Source organism: Lichenostomus cassidix, chromosome 5, assembly GCF_008360975.1.
Source record: "Lichenostomus cassidix isolate B80296 chromosome 5, HeHo_3.0, whole genome shotgun sequence".
Lineage (NCBI taxonomy): Eukaryota > Metazoa > Chordata > Aves > Passeriformes > Meliphagidae > Lichenostomus > Lichenostomus cassidix.
In genome coordinates, this window is record NC_139486.1 from 11,944,759 (window position 1) to 11,962,314 (window position 17,556).

The 17,556-nt window shown below is 45.3% G+C and overlaps 1 protein-coding gene across 1 annotated transcript; it reads right to left on the reverse strand.

The window, feature by feature from the left end:
* Nucleotides 1–1,974: 1,974 nt before the first annotated feature.
* Nucleotides 1,975–17,355, reverse strand: CYP46A1 (cytochrome P450 family 46 subfamily A member 1). The gene is made up of 15 exons (XM_085061408.1): nt 17,039–17,355; nt 13,864–13,941; nt 13,268–13,349; nt 12,650–12,723; nt 11,894–11,980; nt 11,160–11,298; nt 10,461–10,571; nt 9,510–9,666; nt 9,129–9,191; nt 7,860–7,932; nt 7,330–7,414; nt 5,404–5,514; nt 5,054–5,142; nt 4,092–4,158; nt 1,975–3,232 (listed from the first exon to the last, which is right to left on the reverse strand). Exons 1-15 carry the CDS (start codon nt 17,164–17,166, stop codon nt 3,071–3,073), a joined length of 1,506 nt encoding a protein of 501 aa, XP_084917534.1. The 5' UTR covers nt 17,167–17,355; the 3' UTR covers nt 1,975–3,070.
* Between the last annotated feature and the right edge of the window lie 201 nt (nt 17,356–17,556).

A 17,556-nucleotide genomic window follows, 5' to 3' on the forward strand; every position in this document is an offset into this window, starting at 1 on the left:
CAGCAGCATTTCCCTATGTCTTGTCTATGACACTGATCTAAAAGGGATAAGATCAAGCTCTTGGGTTAGCATAAAAAACCTGGGGAGAAATCCTGCGGGGAAAGTTTTCACTCCGAGCACATACATGAAAGTCCTGGGCATCAGTCCAGAAGAGGGAGGCCAGGAGTTTATAGGTCTGGGAGAGGGATCAAAGAAACCTGCAGCAGCCACTTCAGAACAGGAGGAAGACTTAGACATCTCTAATAAAGACTCTTGGGAATGCTTGTCATCACTGGTGCCCTTGCCTTTGCGGGCAGCAGTTACTTTGACTCCTGCCAGCTGAGCTTCTGGCTGTTTCCAGATAGTTCCTGTCCAGCTGCAAGTGTGCACATCTGGGGCAGGGTGAAAGCCAGAGGAGCTGCTGGAGGGCAGGCATTTACCTGCAGAGTGCAGGGGCAGGAGCTGTCCTGAGCAGCCTGGCTTTGCACTTCCATGGCAACTGAGAAACCTTCTTGCATCCAACCTCCAGGCACACAACACTGGCCTGTGTGGGGCCATGCCTGGGTGACACCCAGGGAAAAATCACCTCACCAGCCATTTCCAGATTTCTCTTTGTATTGCCCAAGAGCCAGGAAAAGGATAAGCAGAAAGTTAGCTACAGCAATGATACCCTCCTACAAGGAAGTGGATTAGGGAGACAGACCTGGCTCTGCTTTTCTGCATAACCAGCCAGGAACCCTAGCCAAGGGCTTGGTGCAATAATGATTGCCCTAGAACTGAAATAATGTGTGTGTCTTCCCCAGTATGAAGAAAAACTGTCTTTTTCTGTGGTGTCCAAGACAACTGCAGCTCCCAGGTGTTCTTATAGACCATTGCAGGCACAGCTGTCTCCTGGCTAGAGGTGCAGGATGAAACCATGAGAACACTGCAGGGCATTTGCTTGGCCCCACAGGCCACTACCTCCTCCTGCAGTATGAGGGCAGCCTGTCTCTTAAGAGAAGGAGCTGTCAAGGTTGAGGAGTGCTGCTGCTGTTGGGTGCATCAGCAATGAGCGTTTGCCATCTGCTGGGAGGCAATCAGCCTGACATGAGACACTCTTGGCTTTAGGAAAAGGAGAAAGGCCTGTGACAGCAGTCCCTGAAGAGCTGGATGGCATTTGGGCTTGCAGAGAGAGCAGGAAGAGTATCCTCTGAGGAGGGTAAGCACAAAGCAGTCAGAAAGCTCCAGTCTTGGGCACATGAGGGCTGACAGAACTTTCCACTGCAGGATTTTACCATGCTAACATCCCCCTTGAGCCCTCCTTGGAGGTGCCTGACCTCATTGCAGAGGTAGCAGAAGGCAGAAGGTGTTTGTGTAACTAATGAATCTCATGCATTGGTAGCACTGAGCAGAGCCCTGGTATGGTGGCATCTCACATTTCCACAGCACAATTTGCCAGTGTCTATCAAGCTGTGTGCTGTTCACAGCATATGCCACTCCCATCACAGCTTCGCCCAGCACTCCGCACAGCACCAAGATACTGCCCTGCCTTTGACATATTCTCAGGATTCAGTCATTTGTTATGCCACCAGCACATCCAGCCTGACTGGCATGGAAATCCCACTCCCTATTGCATCAGCTCCTGGGAACACATGTCCAGCTGAAGAGTCCTCAGTCTTCCCAATGAGATTTTATTAACGTCTGGGACGATTTCCAGCACAATGTCTCAAAGAGCTGGTCTAGTGCTAGATGGACTAAACCTTCCCTGCAATACAGGTATTGGTACCCCTGGGTGTCAGTCATATTACAACACTGTAAGATGCTGATTGTGTTATCAAAAGCAGCATCAACCTTCTGGGCCTGCTATTCCACTGCTGCACTGAATGATGGTGCACAATAGGAGCAGAGTCAGGGAAAGCTCTGGGATGTTACCCTCCTGGTGTGGAAACCACCACAGGAACCTGACAGTGTACAGACTGTGCTCTTCTTTTAATTCAGAAAGATAAGAAACAAACGTGGCAGCATCAAATATCTTTAATTCTCTGTAGTTCATGACAGAGGCAGCCCAAACTCCTATTAGGTATCCACATATTTCTGGATGGCAGCATTTTCAAATGATAGTTTTTTCCCTAGCAGAACCTGGCTGCAAGCCTACACACAGTGATCAATTCGGGCACATCTGCAGAAGAAGGGGGTGCAGGACTTTCCTTCTCTCATCTCTGGCTCAACCTGCAGACACGTTTCTTCAGTGGCAACACCATTTTAAAGAGCATTTAGTCCAGGCACTTATTTCCAGCCCTCCTGTATCTACTAGACCATCTGTCCCAAGCGTTACTGTAGCTTTGTGGTAATCAAGATGGGGAAAACAATCCAGGTTAAAATAGATGCAACAAGGCTTTCCCCACAAAGTCTCAGAAGAATGAGCACAGGCTGTGTGGAAGGGTAGGAGGAAGCAGGAGAGTCCCTTTCTACAAGTGGGGACTTGGAATCTACGCTTTGAATAGTATCAGAAGAAAAGCAGAAGAAACTGAATAAAAATCAGGCAGTAGCAACAGGAGAAATAATGGCCTCAGACTGATTATTTTTTTCAGATTGTTCCGATCAACTGTTCTGCACATTTGGAGCAGGGATAGTCTCTTGGTCAAAGCAATTTTTCTATCTCCAAATATCTCTTCCTAAATTCAGCCCAAATCTATGCTGTACTCCTTTCTGATTTCATTGTGTAAGTAGGAAACTCCCAAACAAGGGCTTACTTAGACCATGTTGTAAGTAAGCTTAGTGGAAACTATGAGCTGGGATTGGAGTGTAGGCTTGTGAGGAGCACCAGGGATACTCCAGTGAAAGGATGTTCTGTCCCAAACCTGGTCAGAATCAAATGGTTCTCCAGGAAAATAACAACCTTGGCAATCCCAGGTATGCTTCCAGACTGAAGATGCTCAGTAGAGTGAGTCTCCTAAGGTTTTCTTCAGTAAATTATGAAGAAGGTTAGAAATAACTTCAGTCTAGTAATCCTCTAAATGGGTCTGAAATATCTAACCTTTGATTAGTATCAAGATCTTCAAAATGAGAAGAAATGCTACCAGTAGCATGTCATGTTCCCCTCCCTGAGCAGTCAGGCCTGGCAGCCTCTTCCAGAGCTCCTTGGCTTTAATTTACATATTACTCCATCTAGTGGCCTGAAGGTTCCAGCCTCCACGAGTTTAAAACTCTGTCCTGGTACCAGCTGGAATTCAAACCTCTGCAGCAGCTTTGCCATCACCACTTTTACCTCCATCTGTTAAGAAGAAAAGCAAACTCATTGTCAGTGACAGCAAACACAGCTTGGACTGCAGCATTAAGCAGCTGCTTAAAGTCGGTCTACTATCTTACAGTGCTTTGTCAATACAGAGATTTAAAAGTGAAATGTTACACTGTAAATGCAGCCAGTTGAGTTTGGGCAGGAAACCTGGGACTTCCTGGATTTGAAGACAACTGACAGGCACTAAGTCCTTGTGTGCATTAAATGTTTCCAAAATGCATTAACCCCATTTTGGAAATGAGACTGCAAAACTAAAGCACAGAAGACTTTGAGCACTGGTGCTTAGGTGAGCTCACAGCACAGACAAAAAGCAGTGGCTTCAGCTGTCCTGAAACGCCCTCTGCCATGCTCATACACATTAAATTGTTCCTTCTGTCCATGCAGCCCCCTTCTCACCTTCTCTGTGCCAGTTCTGGTTTCTGTCCTTCTCCAGCTGATGTACTCCCTACCTTGATTCTGCCAGTGGCAGCCACGGGATAATCCCCAAGACCCCCTGCACATACCCTGCACATCCAGACTGTGGCTGGCAAAGGGATGTTGACTGTGATTGCCATTAAGAGGCCTGGATTCAAGTAGGCAGACCCAGTACAGTTCAGAGGGAGTGCAGCCTGCTGCTCTCCCTGCAGACACCTGGGATGCATGGATGTCTGCTCATGTGATAGCATTTGAGAGACATGCACACCATGGGCATGGGGGGAGATCTTCCCTCTGAAGAGAAGAGGCTCAGTGCACAGGGTGTTGGTGTGGCCTCTGGTCCCCACTACCTGCCATGGTCAGCACACCCTGAGCTGGCCCAGTGCTTGCTAACAAAGTGTTGTTCCAGGCCTCTACTCACCTGTGCAAACACCTGCCCAATGCAGGATCGGGGTCCCAGAGAGAATGGAAAATAGCAATAATATGGCCTGCAAAGAAAAATATTCAAAATTGTCATTCTGACAACTTGGTTATAAAGAAACAAGCAAATATTTCATTACAGCAGCAAGGAAATGGTCTAAATATCCCCTTGCCTATCTAACTTGTTAAAGCAGTCTCCAAATCAACTACTTTTTTTTCTTCAGAGCAGCAATACAGCTCCACAGCACATTTCCTCATCATCTCTGCTTACTGATGGTTCAGCTGCTGGAGATGTTTTGATGCCTGCCAGCCTTATTTCAAAGCTGAATGTCAAGCACACTCTAAACGCTCTCCAGCCTGTCATGAGGATGTCACAATCCACCCAATTATTGCTCCTTTGGGCAGCTCTGAACCATGTGAGTGAAGGGGCGTTTGGTTCAGGAGACCAGACTAACTCCAGGCTGAAGGAAAACTCCTGACTCATGAAGTAGTTGGTGCTGAACTGTGCATCTCTTTAGTCACTGATCCCTTCTGTTGCACTCCTGACCACTGACTAGACTTAGGCTGCCTGCCCACATGGCTGAAAAGCATCTTCTCTCCCTCAGCCCCTTTTCCCCTCTGTAATATGGAGACATTTCAAGCACCCTGGAACCAGGGCTGTCACACATTAAATGCTTGTATCATACTAAGGCAAATATTCAACCTGGTTTAGGCCCAAAGCTTTGACCTCAATATAGACATTAAATAACAATAATATTGGTCTTTCTTTTTAAGGTAACGTGGTCTAAAGAATTTTTGAACAAAAGCTGTGCATTATTGCTCTCTATTTACATTTGGATGATTTAGTGTTACTCATACTGGAATGGAAAAATAGTTTTATTCTACTTTTCTTTCCCCTGAAATCTCTTCCTGTAATGGTTTCTTAATACATAATTAATAACATGGGAATAAAAAGAAGCTCACTTAGGTGCATCTTTGCTGAATCGATCTGGATCAAAAGTAAGTGGATCCTTGAAAAACTTTTCCATCCTTCCCATTATATAAGTGCTGAGCTGGTAAGAAAGAGTTTATTGTTGTTAGTTGGGAGCAACACACTGGAAATGCCTCTTTGCTGTCAGAGGTATAAAACCATAAAATGCATTCCACTCCCCAGGCTCAACTCAGAGTCTTAATTCATACCCCAGTTTTGGTCAAAATTTTAGAGAGGCCAGTACAAATATGCTCAGGGAAGACTTTGGCTCACTCATCCACAGGTCCATTACATTTGGATGAACTGGGGCAGCTAAAAGCTGCTGCTGGTGGATGGGACTCACAAAGATTGTGGTGTCTGCAGGAATTCTGATGCCACTGATGGTGTGCTCCTTCTCCAGCCTGCGGAGTGTCCCCGAGACAGGCGGGTACAGCCGCAGCGACTCCTTCAAAACCTGTGTCAGCAAAAAGCATGAGAGGTCAGTCAGTTCATACAGTGTAGGAAGCAGAAATAAAATTAATTACCTCCCTATGGCCTTTCACTTTAGCTAAATGGGAGATTTTGACTTTTGAAACAGATGCTGGTGTATCTGCCTTGGACTCCTGTGGGCAAAATATATGGCTAAGTCAGCTCCTTCAGGCCTAAATACAGCTTGTAAAATACAGAGAAAAAGACACAAAACCCAGAAGAGATCCCGGAACAGATCTAACACCTCAAGTCAGATCAACAACTAAGCAAAAAAGTATTAGGAAGCAAACTCAAAGGGAATATCTAAGAGTGAAGTCTCCTGCCCCTGATGAGCTGTTCTGGGCACTGGCTGCCATCAGGGTGGGTGACTGCTCCCACCTCCTTCCCACTCCCAGCTCCTGCCTTTGTCCTGCTTCCAGTGCTTGAGGAGCTGAGCCAGGTCAGAGCCCCAAAATGACAAAAAACAACCTGGTAAAGGAAAATGAATAGGGAATGTTAAGAAAAAAATGGAACGAGACTATTTCTTTTGGTGTCAGTGAGCTGTAAGAAAGGCTTATTTCATCAAAGTGAAACCTAATTAACAGTGCACATGAGCATCGCACTGAAAATGCAATTAACAACATGCATGCACGAGTGGACTAATGAAAAAGAAACCTGGACAAAAGGATTCAGAATGGCCTGTACAACAGGAGAGGAGTCCCATAGTCTCTGATACCCCAGTGATGGACTGGCTCTGACCAAGGGTGACTGATTTTGGTTGTACAGATGCAAACTTGTGCTGTTAAATAAATGGTCTGCTTTGAGAAGCTCTCATGTGACGTGCCTTAAAACTCAAAGGCTTAGATACCTCATCCTAATTGGAGTGGTATAATTGTGAGGTGTTTGGAGAAGCCTAAAGAAGCCTGCTGATTTCTGTAATCACAAAGAGTTGCCTTTTCCTTATGAGAAATAGACCTATGAAATCTGTCTGCTATCAAAGCACAGAAATTTGTGGAATGGGATATGCCAAATGGTAAAACACTGTTGCTCACCTCAGCAGGGCAGTTTAAAAGAAAAAAGATCATGGCAGACTACGAAAATCACAGGGCAATTTAGGCAGAACAGCTGCCAGGACTGTGATTCAGCCTCTCCTGAGAGCTACTGATGTCCCCCATCTTGTGAAAAAGGAAATGCAACACAAACACTGGCTAATAGCCAACCCTGGCTTTGCAGTTCATTACCAACCAGCACTTCTATACACAAGACCTCTTTTAGTACCAAACTCTTTCCCCTGCCACCCCCTCAAGTGACTGAAGAAGGTTTCAAGACTGAATAATGAAAAACTGACCTTAGAAAACCCAGCCATTATTTTTGGCTATCCTGAAATCCCACTTTATGGCATCTGGTGAGATCATAGCTGGAAATGCTTTAACAATAATCAAACAAAAATAGAGCTGTGAATTAGGAAAGTGTGGGATTCACACACACGTTGGGCTCAAAGTTGCACACCCTTCTTAAAATTACAGCTATTTTTTCACCTTAGACAGGGAGGGATTATGCAACTCCATTCTAGCTCTCAGATTGGTAATAATTAAGGAAAGCAATGAAGGAATCCTGTAAATTTGAGAAGAATCTCTCCCAATAAGGCTGGGCTGCTGCAAATGTCTCAGGCTACCTGCTTGCTGACTCTCTGGGGACAAACACTATCAGGATAAAATACTGACATTGTTTTTAAAATTTTGAAAGTGTGGGGCTCCTCCATGACATGTCAGGGGTGCTACCAAACAGTTCTGCCTGGTATCTTACCTCACTCCTACAGTACCTGCGATAAGTAGGTGAGTTTGCCAAGATCCTCATAGTCTACGTCTCTCTTGGCACCAAGAACCTCATCCACTTCAGCCTGAGCCCTGCAGTTCAATTAAAACATGTTAGCTGCAGATGCCTGTTGCTTGCTAGGCAAGTTGACAAATTACATTATTTTACTTTCCAGACACTGAGTTGGACTTACACACCCATCCTCAGGCAAAATGCCTACCAACTCCCAACCAGGCTTCCTGAACTTGTACCTCATATCAGGGTGAGGCAATGTGCATACAGGGCAGCTGAACCAGGTGGGATTTGGGACCAGTATGTATAAAGTCTTTGAAAAAAATCACCTAGGTAAAACTGAAATAATCCCTCTTAAGCCTTTTTTAAAAATATATTTTGCATACATTGCTACTGTGAAACTGTTTATTTTGGAAGGGAGGCTAGAATTTATTGGGAACTGATCCTATCTTTTTAATAATCCTTATAATTAAGTTCACCCTGAAATTAACACTGAGCTGGGTTTGCAAATTGGCGTGCACATACCTTTCCAGAATTTCAGGATGCTGACCCAGTGCCATTACTGTAAATGTCATCTGATTGGCACTGGTTTCATGACCTAATGATAACAAAAATCAGTTTAAAGGGTAGTACGAAATAATAACAAGACACAAAGATGTCCTGCTAGGGTGACTGTGAATAGGAAACCTTAAACAATGTTTTGTTTCAAGTATGCTACAAGTTAAAAGAAATAATAAAAGGGATGCTAAGTCTACATAAGGAGCTTTTCAAAAATGACAAGAAAAGGCCATAGCTGGTAAAGAGATGACCCATCTTGCCCAAATACCTACTGGTTATGAGCTGGTGCATGCAGCACCTACTGGTTATGAGCTCCCTAACAGGAGGGCCAGTGAGGTCTAGTATTTATCATATTATGGGACACACAATTCTGCCAAAACGGAAGGGTTTACTTGTTTTGAGAGAAAACAGAGCTTGTTACATTCTTTCTTTGAAATGACCCTGCTTGAGCAGGGAGGTTGGACCAGAAGACCTTTCTGACCTTACTCATTTTGTGACTCTGTGAAGTGAACATTTATCTTTTTTCTTCATAGATAGGCATATGTACTATTTTAAAGCATTACAGAAAACAGACTTCTGCAAGGATGTCTGCTGCAATAATATCTTTCTAGCCAAAGAACAGCATTTTGACCTCACCTTCTTATGAACCTAAATACTGTTGATCTGCAAAATGTCGTTTATCTCACGTAATTACTCAGCCTATACCCTTTCTGATTGGCTTGAAAGTGCCTTCTCCTACCAAATGTTGACTAATGCTCTTCAGGCAAGAATGGCATGTAATTATTTAGGTGAGGTGACAAAAAGACACATGGAATATGTAAGAGATGCTTTTGGTGAGGTTTAGTGGGATCTGGAAGGAAGGCCCCAAATCCCATAAGGAGTAGCCTCATGGGCAGTGGAAAGACAGAGGCTGGAAATCAGAGTGGGAAGCCAGTGGCTGGAAAACATCGGCCTGGCATTATTTGCTGTGTTGGTATCACTGAAAGAGGACAATATATCATTTGCCTATGAGAAAATTAAGAGTTCTCTTCAGACCTCACCCAGCTGGTCCTATGCCAGTGTAATACTGCTGTCTTCCAACCAAGAGACTCCTGGTTAGAGCAGCGTCACATGGAGTGATGATGTTAATCATGATGTTAATTATGATTAACAAGGATGCTAATCATGACCCTGTAGACAGCTCAAGAATGAGTACACCTTCCCACATGACATTCAAGCATTAAAATAGCTACCAACCTGCCACAAAGAAAGTGATAAAGTTATCCAGAATGTTTTCATCATCTCTAGTTTCCTCCAGAGCTGTCAAGATAGAAAAACAAATGGGATTAGAAAATGCCCTCATGTCCCAGCTGGACCAGACAGAATGCTCTGCCTTGTTTGGCACATATTGGCTGAGGTGGCATCAAGAGAGGATGCTGAGTGCACATTCCAGTGGTGACTTGTGACCAGTATTTGATCCAACACAAAGAAACAGGGAATTTTAAAAGCAACTCTCACCATCTTCAGTGTGAAAACAATACTAAAAGATGTTCCAAGTTCAGATCCCCAAAACAATCCTCCCTGAGTTTCATGGCAAAACATGCCACAGAGAAAGTCACCAACCAGCGTGTCCCTTACCATCTCCTTTCAGTATCTGTGTAAGAATGTCCAGTGTGGCTTCTTTCCCATTCTGGATGGCTTCTCTCCTCCGCTCAATGCACTCCTTCCCCACACGCCGCAACAGCCTCACGCTCTCCCTGGCATCCTTTACCAGCTTCCGTTTCCCTGGCATGTACTGAATACAGAATTTCTTGAGTAATTTTATTATTTTTTCTGGTAAAAAATAATGTCAGTGTTATTTTACAAGTGAGCACCTTGTTTTCTGCTAAATGACACTTGTCACAAAAACATTTGCTCTCCATGGAACAAACTGAATGCCCGCAGGATGAAGGGTTTGGGCTGAAGTAAGAAATATTTCAATCTGTGCATGCTGACGTCCTGTCTCATCAGAGCTGATGTTTTGGGCACTGTGAGCAAAATTCCTCACCTCTCCATGGAAATAAACTGCAGTATGTAATGCAGAATCTCAGCCGTGGTCTCCAAAAGGAAAACAGGAGCTCTAAAAGCCTGAACCACAGCTTTCATGAGACACTGGAATGATTTTTTACTTAAATTCTTCATATTACATCCATTATTTCCTGTAGATAAATTTAGGTTGAAAATGTAATTTTTTTATGGCAAGAATGTTCAAATTTTTTCCACCCTAAGTGAAGGCTCCTGTCCTTGGACAAATGGCAAAAATCTCAGTTTTTAATGGGTATAAGAGTGCAAAACCATATCAGAAGGAGACACATGCAGGGAGGAAGAAAAGACAAAAAAGAAGCATTAAATATTAATGTTAATTTTGTGAGTGTTTTTAAGCACTAATGAATTTTATCTTGATGCACATTGGAGGAAAAGATCTACAGCTTTTCCTGTAAACATGACTGTTTCCCCAATATATAAGGACCTTGCACAGCTCCAGCCCACGAACTCAAGCAGGAGCAGCTGGATATGAGGAGAAGGGACTGAAGTGAGGAGAGTACAGACCCGTATGAGGGGGATGCGTGCTGCGTTCAGTCCCTCCATAATCTTAGTCACAGCATTTGGTAAAGGTGTCTGGTCATCACTCAGTGCATTTAATTCCAAGCCAAAGGCTACCTGAGGAGCAGCAGAGAAAAAGACAACTTGCTGGGGTGGGGGTGAAAGAGCAGGATAGCCTCACACTGCCACCTTTTCCCCTAAAAATATCTCAGGCTAGAGCCTACCTTGCAGGAGGCTGTGAGGGGAGGGCAATATCTACATTATGTTTTCTCCTTATTTGGGTGGATTAATAATTTACTACTACTCTCCATTCATCCCCAACTGGTTTGCATAGAAAGGGACAAGGCAGCATAAGGCAGACTTCATGCTGGCATGTAATGGCAATAATACAACCTCCACCCATGAAAGAGCCCTGGTGTGCCCCTTTTGGCACAGAGGGGTGGGAAGCATGAGGCTGAAAGGACTTTTGCAAAGGGTCCCCATCCTGCAGGCCACACCTAGACTATGCAGACCCTTCCCTAACTGCCCGTTCCCATGGCTCAGCCTGAATGGAAGTGGCACAATTAGTCCTCCAGGTCTGCTGGCAGTGCTGGGTGGAGATCTTTTTCCCTGCCTCCAGCTCCTGCTCCCATGCTGCTGCTGGTAGGCATTACTTCCATTCCTTCCTGCCAGTTGCAGAGGGAACAAGAAAGGGACAGCTGGTACCTTTCCAATGATATCCATAGTCACCCGGCCCATCATCGACAGCATGCTAAACTCTGTTTTTCCATCTGCCTTTTCCTCTAGCTTCTCCATCAGCTCCTCTGCTTTTTCATTAAAAGTTTCCATCAGACCAATCAGGTAGCTGAACAATCAAGAAAGATGAGTAATGGGGGCCCTGGAGAGGACATCTTTACTCAGGCAAAATAACTTTTGTTATTTTCCATAGAAAATCGTAAAGTTTTTAAAAAATTATAATTAATTTGCCTTAATACATTAAAAAGCAAACAGATAAAATGAGCTACATTCTTCTTCACAGAAGCCCTGCTCTGCCCTACCTTATTATAAATGTCTGTCAAACCAAAGGGCTGTGCCCCATGCCCGTCAAGGCACAAGGACTTTAACTTTGGACCCTACATACAACTCATCAAGGCACACAAGGAAACCAGTCCAACCCTCTGCCTTATCTTTTCCAACAGGATAAGGCAGCCATAACCATGCTCTGGAATACACCACCTTGGGACCTTTCTGCTATTGCTTAGCTCATAGGGTTGTCACTGTTCCATGGGAAGTCTGGTCAAATTATACTTGGCATGGAAATGGTGTGCTGGACTCTAATCTAAACATGATTTCGGCACTAAACGGGTTTTTCCTTCTTCTAAATATCAAATAATGACAGGGACAATCATGAAAATACAGTAGAAATAACAGTTAGATCATCCCAGCAATATTTGTCTTACCTTCGGCTGAAAGCTGGATCCATTATCCTCCGCTGTTTGCGCCAATGCTCATGGTTGCAAACAGTTACCAAGCCATTCCCTAGAAACCTAGCACACAGGAAAACAAGGAAAGGAACAGTTTTATGCAAGGGAGCCAGCTGAACCCCATGCAGTCACAAATGCAAGTCTTTGACATCTACTTTCTTTTATTTTCCCCATGAGTAGGGAGCGCCCTTGAGTATGCAAGCATTGCATCACTGTGGCCAACAACTGACCACAGATATTTTTTGCCAGGTAGGTGTGGACTGCTGAGTCCAATAAGATGCTGGTCTGTTACAGCTGTTATGCAAATAATTAATAAAATAACTGGATTATTATATTTTTTAAAGCCTCAGACTGATAAAGAAAAATTTTCCTTTTTTGGGAATTGAATTTGGAAGCTGCAAACTGCCATGCATTATGGAGTGCTCTAAAATCTGAAAAGTTTAATGATGGTCTTGAGCAGACTGCTCTGAGACTAATTGAACATCCCCAGATGGGGAAAAAAGAAACATGATCCAAGTAAAACAAAATCCAACATATCTTCCTCCCTGACTAGGAAGACATTTGACTTGACACATATATAAACAGGTACATGCTGCTTACATATGTCTGGAATTAGACATTGATCCGCACACTAAGGTAAACGGTCTCAGTCAAAATAAGTGTCATGCCTGCAACATTATTATTCTTGCACTTATTTTCAGATCACAGTGGCTTCAGATGGGTTTTGCCTACCTCTCACCAAATAGCCTGAAGAGAGTACCATACACAAACGGATCCTTTGGGTGCTGTGGTGACATCAAGAACTCCTAAAATCAAACCTCAGGTCAGTGAATACTGAGTACAGTCTGTTTCCCAGACAAAACACAAAATTTCACTCATACACATTTAATCTCTTCCTTCTACAGCAATAGTCTGAAGAGTAGATGAATTATTTGGTGTGCCCTGATTCCCCAGTTCCTGTGCTGCTAGCTTGCTTAGCATGCCTCTAGCACTTTTTTGCCCAATGACCTGAAATCTCACTCTCTTGTAACTGCAAAGATTTAGAGGAAGAAATTTGGTCTCTCGTACTGCATTTATTTGAGATATTAAGCTCTTGCAGAGAGCTTGCTTTTCACAAATGGTAAATGTTTGGTGTATGTGCTGTTTAAATAAATGTAACACAGTAAATTAACTGATCAAGTTAAAAAATAAATCAGGACAGCCCAGAGAGCAAAGCACCCCATCCTCCTAACCCAGCCAGAGCCAAGCACAGACTGGCTGCTCTGTGCTGCTCTAATCATCAGGCACCAGCTCTCTCTATGTGGAGGGATGGGCCAATCCCACTGTTGATTTGGCTTTACTTTTGAGTACCTTCACTCCTTCAGGACTCGTAACGAATAGTGAGACTCTGTGAAAGGCATTAAATCGTACAACAGGTCCATATTTCTCTGCCCTGTAAGAAGAGAAGATTTTTAAAAAGAGAATTATGGTACAAACTACCAACATGTAACAGTTCAACCCTAAAAACCTTGCAAGACCAGTGTACACTGCAATGGGAAATACTGCAGTCCCTAGCAAATAAAGCCATCAAGAGAGTCACAGAAGGACAGAATCATCAAGGTTGGAAGAGACTTTCAAGATCATCTGGTCCAACTGTCAAGCCATCACCACCATAATGACCCCTAAACTATAACCCCAAGTGCCACATCCAGATGCCTCTTAAACATTTCCATGAATGGTTACTCCACCACCATCCTGGGCAGCTTATTCCAGTGGCTAACCATTCTTTCAGTGAAAAAATTTTTTCTAGTATCTAATCCAATCTGAAAGATCAATGCTATCTCAACAGTTCCTCTACCAACTGTCTGAATTACACTAATTATGTAATTTAGGGCCTCTGTGTCTTGATTGCTCCATTTGTGCTACAGGAATATCCAACTCAATGTTATTGATGTGCCTCAACTTACCACTGCAGGAAGAGATCTGGCGTAAACTCCTTTTTCTTCAGCATTCTCCATAGGATTGGCAGGTGTCCAAATAAAAAGCTGCAGAATATGAAGGTTAAGAGTGTCACGAGGATGCCAACATAGGGTTTTGTATGAATTGCAATCCTTGTTGCTCAGTGAGTGTTGCTCATGTTTTCCTCATAAGGGAAGATGAAAATAACTCTGAGCTGTGCCAATGCCCAGCTCTCACCAAGCTGGCAAACTGGGGACCAAAGACAGGCTGGCGCTTGTGGGCAGCCAGGAAAACCAGTACAGAGGTGAAGGATGAGGTTGTTTTTAATGCTGTATTATAGGAGATGTTTGGGTCTGGGTGGGAACCCCCCACAAATGGCTTTGCTCTTTGCCTGGCTGACTGAATCTCAACGGTAGCATTATGCTGCTGTACACGAAACAGACATTTGCATTAAATACTCTTTAATACATACTCATCCCTGGTAAGGGTAACTTCATTTCTGTCAACGGAATTCTGTCAAGGGAAATTAGGAATCATCTCCTGTCCTAAGCCATGTCATTTCAAATACTGAAGAGGATAATCACTGGTTAACATAGAAATTGAAGAAATTAATAAAAATGTTAACTCTTCAAATACAATAGCTGTATTAAAAAGTTAGAGATCAGTTCCTTCCTTTGACTGTAAATGGTGAAGTCCCAACACCTTTGCATAAATCTGAGGGAAGATTTGGCCAAGCTCCTCCTCCTTCCTTCATTTAGTCCTCACTAAATGAAGCAAACTCCACTCATGATCTGTTTTCCATTTGAGAGACAGAGAGTCATGCTATCATCCTTTTCAGTATAAATAAGCTGTAGGGGAAAAACAGGATCTTATTTTATTACTGTTGGAACCAGGAGGCACTTAAAATAACAAGTGCTGAACAAAGTTACCCAACATCTACAGAAACTTTTAATCCTCCACTTGTTTGACTCCTCCATTGTAACTGGACTCCAAAAAGATGTGAAAGCCCCAAATACAATACAAGTCCTTTGTTAGCTCTGGAAACCGCTAGTAAGAAGTCCCAATTGCTTACTGCACATTATAAAAAAACAAGCATGGTCTTGGTTTGGGATACATAACTATGAGACACAACCAACCAAAGCCATGTATTTGCAAAGAAATTCCTCTTTCTCATTTCTTGTCATTCAATCTTTAATATGGAGCCAACCTTTGAAGAGACAACCTCCCCTCCACAGGTGAGCCATTCATCCAGTAAAAACAAAACCAAGCCACTAGGACTCACTTTTCCAGTCTGTTCTGCACGAGTCTCCTTGAGAGATGTGCTTTGCTAGTTCTCATAAAAGAAATGAGCCTAGAAAATCAAGGGCGTTAATGTAATCTTGTCATTAGGCAGCCACAATACTTTAGATGAGGCTCTTATAAGATCCAGCTGCACTTCAACCTAAAGTAAGGCATTTTAAAGGTTTTATCAAAGGAAAAGAGCCAAGGGCAAGGGGAAAGTCATGTACCTGGGACAGAATAAAACCTTGAAAGGATCCAGGCTGTGGACTGGCTGGCTGGGGAGCGCATCTGGTGGGCAGCAAGGCGGACTGAAGCCAGCCTTTGCTTCTGGTGCTGCTCTTCTCCAGTTTACCAGATACAGTATTAGAAGACAAGTGTTTAGATTTGAATTAATCCCATTTCAGAGGATTCTGGATAGCAAGGACATCTGGAGGCCACCAGTCCCGTCACCTGCCAGTCAACATCAGAGCTATGGTCCATGGCTCAGTGTTTCACCCAGCCATGTGCGCCAGTGTTTGAGTACCCCCATGATGAAGGTGTTTTGCCTTACACTTAAATGTAATTTGCCTTAAGACAACTTGTGCCACTGCCCTGAGAAGAGCCATTGGATCCCTCTGCCCCTCAGCAGCTGCTTCTCCACCCAAAGTCAGCCCAGCTCAGAATCCTGGGCATCCCAGCTGCCCTCCACGGGACTGGCCCCAGTTTGTCAGTGTACTGGGGAGACCACCACCAACACTGCACGCAGCACCCAGCTTTGCCTTTTTGTTATGAATGACTTTTCATAGGTGGAAATATTTGATTTTTCTTACCTTGGACATTTAGGAGTGCAAGTGTTTGTGCAACAGGAACTGAAGTGGGAGTTTTGGACTGTCCCTGGCAATTTATGCATTTGAAAAGCTACCAGGTGTTGAGGGCTCACATGACATACAAGCTTCCACCTAGACAAACCAGTACTAGAAACCTTCCTGGGACAGATCCTATGCTGGTAACTAGTATCAAGCCTCAAGCCCTGAAGAAGAGACAGAAAAGCAGCCACAGAGCTCCTCAAGCTGCCATCACTCTACGATGTTACTTCACACCTCAAAATGAACCTAAGGACAAGCAGTTTCAGGTATGACAAGATCATCCTCTCTCTAGTCTTGGTATCCGACCCTGATTACACAAGTGGGCTGAAGCCTGGAGGTGGGCAGGAGAGCATGGTGTCCCTGCGAGGCTGTGTACGAGTGCTGGTGTCTCTTCCTGTGGCATGTCAGGGAGGGCATGTGCACCCGCAGGTGAGGTTAAACGGGAAGCCCACACACTCCTGCAACAACCGTGACTCCTTGTGACAGAGCTGCCACCGCCTTGCTGGCAGCTTTCTCGCCGCCCCTTATCACTTATGACATTTTTATTTATTTTTGGCAGAAACCAAACACCTGGCTTATGAAGGAGAGCACGGAAGGTGCCCGGTGGAGTTAGTGTCAATGTGCCTCCTGGAGCAGCGTGGGCCGGCTGGCAGTGCTGGTCCCTCCTGCCCGGCTGGTGCTGCTGTCACCTCCCTCTTTAGGGTCATGGGCAAACACACAGCTCAGATGGGCGCCTCTAAAGCGCCCCTTCATGCCGCTGTGGCCAGCCGGGACACGTAGGTCAGGACACGCAGTCCCGGCCAGGCCGTGCTGCCGGGCAGGCTGGCGGCACCTCAGCGACGCCGGGCGGTGCCAGCGCTCCCCGGCAAGCGGGCACACATAGCGCCGTGCCCAGCCTCAGGGACCGCCCGCCGCTGCCCTTGCCAGGCCCGGCCCGAGGACAGCAGCTGGAGGGTTTATTTATTGCCTGCTCTGACGCTCATAGCTCCAGCCTGGCAGCAGCGCTCGGCAGACACAGGCCCGGAGCGCCGCCCCGCCGGCCCGGCCTGCCCCTTACCTCTCCCGCGGGGCGCCGGGGATGTGGTCGTACTTGACGTGGATGTACTTCACGTAGCAGCAGTACAGCACGAAGGCCAGCAGGGAGAGGGCCGGCAGGAGCAATCCCGCCGCCCACAGCGCCTCCATCCCGCCGGCTGGCAGCGCCTCCCCCCGCCGCGGGCAAAGGGCGGCCGGGGCGGGCCGGAGAAGCCCCGGCTGCGGGCGGGGCCGGTCCGCTTAAAGAGCCCGGGGCGGGCCCGGTACACCCGCACGGCCTGTGCCGAGCTGTGTGTGCATGGATACGGGCCAGAGGAGGCCGCGGAGATGCTCAGACGGCTGGAGCTCCTCTCCTGTGAAGCCAGGCTGGGACAGTCGGGGCTGTTCAGCCCGGAGAATAGGAGGCTCCGGGGAGACCTTATTGCAGAGGCTATAAGAGAGCTGCAGAGGGACTTTTTACAAGGGCATGTGGTGATATGACAAGGGTGAATGGCTTTGAATTTAAAGAGCGTAGATCTAGATTAGATATTAGGAATAAGT

Bases quoted from the DNA above. Each gene is read 5' to 3' on its own strand.
- CYP46A1 (XM_085061408.1), bottom strand. From the start codon at position 17,166: ATGGAGGCGCTGTGGGCGGCGGGATTGCTCCTGCCGGCCCTCTCCCTG. The intron at 12,724-13,267 runs GTACTCAAAAGT...GTTTGATTTTAG, and splicing joins CGAGTCCTGAAGGAGTGAAG to GAGTTCTTGATGTCACCACA. The intron at 5,515-7,329 runs GTACTGTAGGAG...TTGCTGACACAG, and splicing joins AACTCACCTACTTATCGCAG to GTTTTGAAGGAGTCGCTGCG.